The sequence below is a fragment of the Corvus brachyrhynchos genome, unplaced genomic scaffold (assembly GCF_000691975.1).
Source record: "Corvus brachyrhynchos isolate BGI_N302 unplaced genomic scaffold, ASM69197v1 scaffold514, whole genome shotgun sequence".
In the NCBI taxonomy this organism is placed as follows: Eukaryota; Metazoa; Chordata; class Aves; order Passeriformes; family Corvidae; genus Corvus; species Corvus brachyrhynchos.
Genome location: NW_008238319.1, coordinates 1,253,125 through 1,260,624, shown reverse-complemented (window position 1 = coordinate 1,260,624; position 7,500 = coordinate 1,253,125). Strand labels below are relative to the sequence as shown.

The window sequence follows — 7,500 nt, the reverse complement described above, 5'->3', positions numbered from 1 at the left end:
AGGCACAGGAAATTGACCTCACAGTAAATTCTTTACAGATTCGGTCATGTTTTTACCATCCACTTAAACTTGCATACATAACCTGAGACTGTACCTCTGGATCAAGGAATATGACAAGCCAAAATAAAATCAAGTCAAATTAAAGAGCAAGAAAAAGCTGCAAGCAAAACAAGACTGAAATAAAAAAAAAAAAGAAAAGAACCGAAATAGGAAAAGATGAAAAATTGGTTGTGACTGCAAAACTGTAGGTATTTAATAAAGAAAGAAGTCAGAAGCATATTCAGAAGCCTCCGTGTTCTAGTTGACAAGGGCTGAGAAATACTAATGGACTTTTTTTAATGGGTGCTTTGATGGATGGGAGAAGAAATGATGTAAAAGTAAATGTAGTGGTGTCTCAAAGTATGGTGAAATAAAAAAAAAAAAAGGAAAAAATAAAATAAAATAAAATAAAAAAGCATTGCAAATAAAAAAAAAAGGACATGTAAATGTGTGCCTACCATTTTCCAGATAAGAAGGGGCCGTACCTTCTGAGGGGTCAAGGCGGCGAGCCCGCCTCCCGTGTTTGGAATTGTTGTGTACAAACATGTTGTCTGAGACAGCCAGCACGTGGCCATCCACATTGACTGTTGTTGATACAACAACCTGGAAAAGAAAACAAAACCCCACATTTCAAAAATCCTGCAGATTTTCCGCGAATCAGGTCTCGTAAGACAAAACAACATCCTGTTACTTCTCTGTTTCTATTTAAACCGAGTGAATGACATCTCTGAATACATCTTTGTTTACGTGGAGACCACTGGTGATTTTTAACTCACAATTGTTTCTCTTCAGAACCTGCTACACTAATTAGAGTTTAATCTCCTATTATGCTAACAAATGAATTCAATTCAGGGAAATATTCTTCTAGCCATTAGTTTCAGAAACACCCCTCTAGCCACTCATTTTAAAAGCTGCTGTTTTGATTGATCTGTTGATATATTGATTAGATAGTTTATCTAATTAAAATTTGTTCACTTGAGACTGTCTTCAAATGAAGGGTTGTGAGGATTCCAAATAAAAAAAGCTTAATAAATCAGGAACCGTCGTAACTCCCCATTTTTTCTTCAGTAAATGATCTCCAGGTCAGTTTTACAATTACATTTAATGTCTGATAATGAACTTTTTTGCATCTGAAAAGGCTGAGTTGAATATGAATAGTGAAAGTGTTTTCAATCCATGAAAAGTATCCCTTCTCAAGTTCATTTGGATGGTGATTGACCCTGCTATGTCAATGGAATTTCCTCCTTTATTTTTGAGTGAAAGGCTCCTATTCTTGTGTCCAGGTTCAGAGTCCGGCCATAGAAGAGATGATGGATAGGGCCTCCTTTGGCTTCCAGCTGCTTCTCAGTCGAAAATGGCAAAGGAGCATATGCAAAACGTGCAACCTTCCCGATACAAACACCTCCACAATGGAGCTGTGGGACTCCTTCCGGAAGCGATATCACGGGAGCACCAGCCAGGGAGGAAACCGCGAGCTGCGCCAGGGTTTGTGTGGAGCACGGCTTCGTAGGTGGATCACTGTTATCCCAGACTGACATTTACATCTTATTTAAATACTCCAGCATGGGCCCTGTGCTGTGGTTCCAGATTTTCTAAAGGAAGCGGCCACTGCAGTGTTTCCCTTGGGGTGAGTAGAGTGCGTAAAGTCAGTGGCTAAGTCAGACCTTATCAACACAGCTGGTGAGGGTGGCCAAAGGTAGGACAAATTTCAGTGTTCACCTTCCATCTATTTAAATTTTGATTATAACAAAGATGATTGCAGGGTTCTTCCACCAGCTCCTAAGCCCAAGCACTTAACGAACACAAATGGAAGGGGAGTAGAGAGCCTCCTTTGCACAGAGCTGGACCAAGGCATCAGAAGAAAATTCTTGTCTGCTTCTATGTTTTGGATCACCTCTGATCCCGTTTCTTATTCACAAGCCATAATTAGCTCTCAGCTATCACAGCACCTTTTCTGTGTATCCTGCCTCCTTGGAGACAGCCATCTGCAGTACCCTTTAGAACAGCCCGAGGGCAGTTCTCTGCCAGGCTGCTCTGCTTCCCCAGCTCTCTCCTCCCAGAAGTGGACACTTTCCCTCTTGTCAACATCCACTTCGGAGAGTGCTGAGGTTGCACGCTCAGCTCGGCCGCAGAGCTGCTGCCAGGCCACTGGGCTATCCTCTTTCACTCTTAATGAGATTCCCAGACTTTCAGAAATATTGCAAAACATGCAAGCATGATTTCCAGCCAGGATTTCTGGGTTTGGTTCCTAGAACACGGTGTATTAAAGAGACAGAGCAAGGTGTATATGAAAATGACAACTATTTTTGTTCTGTCATGTATATATAGGTCAGCCACCAAGGGAAAATACTGTAGTTCAGCAAAAGAAAGTCGACGTGCTACGCTTTGTTATATCGCCTTGCTCCTGCAATGCACCTCCACAAAGGTGCTGAGACAGGGAAACCAGGTAAAAATACTGTTCAAGATCTGACATCCTGTTAAGTCCAGTTAAACCTTCTGAGAGGCAGGGAGATTAGCTAAAGAGACCCAGGAAAGTCTTTCTAGTGCCTACTGGCTCCATTGTCGACCACAAGATCACTCGTGACTGATGCTTCATTTAGTCATCAGTGAGACAAAGAGGACATTTCCACTCATTCCAGGTTTGACCTTCTGTTCTGTTCAGATGGATCAATATCACCGATGCCACGTGAAGCTGAGATGCATGAAAAATGGAAGCTTGGCTCGATTGTTTTGAAGGAATATTTTTTTTTTCCAGCTACAGATCTTTTCTGTTGGCTGGCTCAAGGGTGCTGGCTTCCCCGGTTGGTTGGCTGTGCATGAAAACAGATGTCACATGTTTTGCTATCAAGTTTAACCACAAGTAATTCTTCTCCAAACTGAGAAAGTCCTGAACATCTCAATACTACTTTATTGCTGGAATCAAATATGAATCATTGTGAAATATTTTTGAAATAAAAGGCAGTTATTTCCTAACGAGCCTTTCCAATGACCCCAGATACAGAGGAAATCATTTGTCCATCCCGTCAGCTGCCTCTCTGTAGTGCTATGATTCACCACAGGATATCTCAAAAGCTGTAAGGAGAAAGTGAAGTATTAAACATTTTCTAACACAGTTGAAACAAAAATTCATGTGTTGGGCCACCACTGCTGGATCTACAAGTTGTGAACCAGAGAAGTGTGAGTTCCAAACTTCCCTGTGCTCCACAGTCGTGTCCTTATAGTAAGATCAAACTACTCAGTCTACGTAAAACCTCTGCAGGTCTGAGCGAACAGCACACTACAACACAGGGTGTTGGTAGGAAGGAAATCTAGGGAAATACTTCCTAAGGAATGATCCACTTGCTCCAATGATCCATTACAGCCCACTGCAGAGCTCGGTGCTTCCCAAGAACCAGCACTTAGATTAGTGGGGGAAATGTAAAATACTGACAGCAATTCTTTTAAGCATTGTAACTACACTGAGTGGAAGCACTGACTGTTTTTTCATAAGATGAAGATGTGATCAGGTCTTTTATACATCATTTATGCTTTTAGAGGGATCTGTACCTGGAATCTTCGCATGTCTCGTGGGTTGCCTGCATTCTTCAAACAGTTCTGATTGCACTTGAGGAAAAACTTTAGAAAGAATCTATAAAAATACAAAATTGAAATCTATTAGATTCATCAAAATGTAAATCCAATTTTTAAAAAGTTTAATAAAATTTAATCATAAATAGTTATACCCAAAAGAATACTGGTAGTGAAATATTACTTTCCTATTCGTTAATGAACTTATTTTAAAGCATAAGATCTGTGTCATAAACAGAACATTATTGCCAAGGAAAGGCAAATTTATATTTTTAATTTTTCAGCAACTACAAATGTATTGACTCCAGGCCATATCCTTAGCTCGGTGTGGGAAAGTTGATTTCAATGACTCATTGACTTCAAAGGCAATGACTTACACCAGATGAGAATTTGTCTCTATTTTTTAATACTTTTCATTTTTTCACAACTTATATTAGCAGTAATGACCTCTACATCGAAAAATTCCAAAGGTAATGATCAATCTTCTGAAAAACACTTGGCTTTGCCTCCGGTTTGGAAACTCTCGCTATTCAAAGGGACTCGATCCAGCTCCTGCTGACTCCAGGGAGATCCAGGCAGGATCTGCCCACCGGCAAGGCCCCAGTTCCCTCATTGTTTTTGAAAGGGAAGGAACATGGCAAATTAGGCCCTGTCTTACGACCTCTTCAACCTTTGCCAGCCTTTAGCTGTGAGGAGTCGCTCTACCCAGGGATCGAAATCCAGCTTATTTCTGCTGAGCGGCAACCAGCAATTATTTAGGACTAACCCTTATCATCCAGGCATCTCCCCATAAACCGTTTTTGCAGCAACGCTGCCTCAGGGGAGCACAGCAAGCACTTAGAGGGAAGGGGGAAGCTTGGGAAGATTTCTGCCGCCCTCCTGCACCGCAGGAACAAGCCGATCTGGGAAGTGTCCACCCGGCAGGTGAAGCAAACCGGGGGATCCTCAGTGTCCTGCCCTGCACAGGACGGCGTTCACAGCCTGACATGGCCTTTTTTATTTATGCACTCATGTTTTCATCTTTCATAATAAAGCTATGTTTTAATTAGGTTTTCTGGCTAATGACTAACCGCTAATGACAAGCAAAGCTCAGGATTTTCTCCTCACCCTGAGTTCCTCAGATGCTCCAGTCCAGCAGCTCATGCTGCCCATCTTTGTACGAGCTGGACAGCAAGGTCAGCCAGAGCTTTCACATTCAGAGTATGAACAACTTTTATTTATTCACTCATGTCAGTCTTCATAAGTGACTGGGACTATTCTTGCTGCACACACCTCACAGAAGTTTCTGTGTGCCAACAGAATTCCTGGCAGGAGGCAAGACAGGAACATCTTTCCTTCTTTAGCACCAAACAAGGCCCAGCCATGGCCAATAGTAAGAACAACAGTGGCTGCACCACATCGCACTCGCTCCTGAGATTCTTCGGGAGTCATACAGGAGCTTTATGGGAGTGTCCCCAAATCAAAAGCTGATGCTTTTAATCCCAGCTCCCCCTTCGCCATTAAACCTTGAGCAGCACCCTGATGTTACAGGACACGAATGCTGGAGGAGCAATCTCTCATATCAGAGGGGCAAGCAGGGAAACAACCAGGTTTACTGAAACTGCATAAATAAATCGATGCTGTCAGTTCAGCTGAATGCACATTTCTTTAAAACTTCCTGTCCCAAAACCTGTAAGGGGGTTTCAGCTGTCGATCTCAAAAAGATCTGGATTTCTGTGCTGGATGACGTGATATCCTAGCTCAGATGCTCAGCTTTTCTCGATGCTGTTGCAGGGATATTATGAGCAACTCCATGAAACTGCCTCTATGTTATCCACAAGTTCCCCCTAATTTTACCTGCCATGTTTTGGAATTTTTTTGGTGTTTTGAGTTTGTTTTTATTTTTTTATTGTTATTTGAGATACTTATTCTCTCCAGGTCAAATGAGTATGGACCAGGTTCCCTGACTATGGCAGAGGGTTGGAGCTGGATGATCTTTGAGGTCCCGTCCAACCCAAACCATTCCATGATTCTATTATTCTAAACATAACATCCTTGCTGTCAGTCCTCTCTTTGGTTTTGCACAGCTTCCACCACCCAGACTGTGAGTCTGTGCAAGGACCAGCTGATGCCCGGCTCCATACAGAACCACCCAGTGCTGGGGAGCCAGGAGCTGGGACCAGCCTCCAGCTTTACGGCTCCTTAGTGCCACATCCAGGCTGAAGAGCAGTATCTTATCTTCTTCTTTTTTTTCTTTTCTGATCTCAAATGGGTGTTGTGAGGCTTATTGAGCTAATGTTTGTAAATTGCTCGGAAATTCTCCAATGAATTGTGCACTAGGAATGCTAAGTATTGCTCCTCGTGGATTGTTTTTAGCGTGAAGCATTCATGATGAATTGTTTCTATACAGAGCGCTCACATCCTGTCAAAGAAAAAGGGCCATTAAGCACCCTTTCACTAAACATCAACTGGAACCGGTATTTGTTCAATTATTTGGTGAAAAGGACCCACTCTTGGTGAAATTAGACATCATCAAGTTCATTAGGATGGCTCTGAGCACCGGGCTAAATATTGACGCCAGGCTGGAGTGAACACAAGCAGCACTCGCATTTCAGCTCCACTGCATTCCTTGATGCTGAGATTTTTTTATTTCACTCTTTACTCTGTGCTTTCAAGTTCATGGAGCACAGGTGGAATCAGGGCACGATTTTCAGAGGAAGACATCATAAGTTAAAAACCACATTCCCAGGCAGGGTGTTTCTCCGTGCCAGGAGGAGATGGTTGACTTGGTGGTTGCTCTCAGCTGACCGCCAAGGACCACGGACACTACAGACCCATCCCTCCCACCCCAACCACAAGGTCTCTGTTTCAGAGAAAGAAGCAAGGACCTGGAGCAGAGCTCTGCTTGGTCTCATCTCAAACTTTGAGACAAGAATGAGAATTCAAGCTTTTCTAGGTTTGGTTCTCCCTGCCACATTTTGTATCATATGCAGAAATTTTGCCTTTTTTAATAAATGCAGCCTTGCAGAAGAGCTTTCCCAAACAGGCTAAGCTGCTCCTAAAATACTGATAGGGAGAAAAATGCAGTCTTTGCCACGTCCCCTTGCTCTGATTTTTTCCCACTGCTAGAATGGGGCCTGCTACCCTCTTAATTAAAATGTATTACCTTCCACAAGACTCCACTATTTTAAGCTAAAATTTACATCTTTTATTAACTCACCTCACCTATACACTTAGCTCTGATGCCTCTCGCCGCCCATCTGCCATCCGCATACAGTGAGTCACTTGATATTCCACCCACCAATTTTTCCTAACAACCACTGTGCAATTAAACTCAACACGTTCTGTTGCGAGGTAAATTAGGCACACCTGCGGCCAGCCTGCATTTGAACCGCATCAGAAAAGGACCTAACAAGGTGAGAGCAGTACCACAAAGTTATAGGCCTGTCAAGCAATTAGGTTTTCACTTCTGGGACATCCGCACAGTGCAATTATGCTACACATTACAACCTGGCTAATCTTCTGAACAAATGTCATGTCTCGGAGAAGCGAGGAAAAGCAGTTCATCTGCAAATGTGGCTGCTCTTAAGCCTCCACCTTATGCACATAACAACCTACAGGAGACTTTTTTTGTGTGAAATGAAAGATGGGTTTTTTCCATAGAAGATTTTTTAAACCCTGCAAGTGCCTTTTCATCCTGTTCACCTCTTCTTAACCTCTGTGAGAGGAGGTGGTGTAGCAAATAGACCAGAAAGACTTTTGTACTTGAATTTCAACACTAAGCAAGAAAATCCTCAGTGTTATAAGCACGAGCGGTGGCTTCAGTTTGGTCCAATTCAAACACTGCTTGGCTAAAGGAATATTTGTGGCAGAAAACCACCTATTACACCCCAGAAACACCACTAATAAAATGTA

At 42.6% G+C, this 7,500-nt stretch overlaps 1 protein-coding gene across 1 annotated transcript in view; it reads right to left on the bottom strand.

Annotated features, from left to right (window-relative positions):
- Nucleotides 1-7,500, bottom strand: part of EBF3 (early B-cell factor 3) — a 116,892-nt gene that overhangs the window by 42,363 nt on the left and 67,029 nt on the right. The window contains exons 2-3 of the mRNA XM_017733858.1: nt 3,586-3,667; nt 498-642 (exon numbers count right to left, since the gene is read on the bottom strand). Coding sequence (XP_017589347.1) covers nt 498-642; nt 3,586-3,600 — 160 coding nt within the window. The 5' untranslated portion in view covers nt 3,601-3,667. The remainder of the gene's footprint in view (nt 1-497; nt 643-3,585; nt 3,668-7,500) is intronic.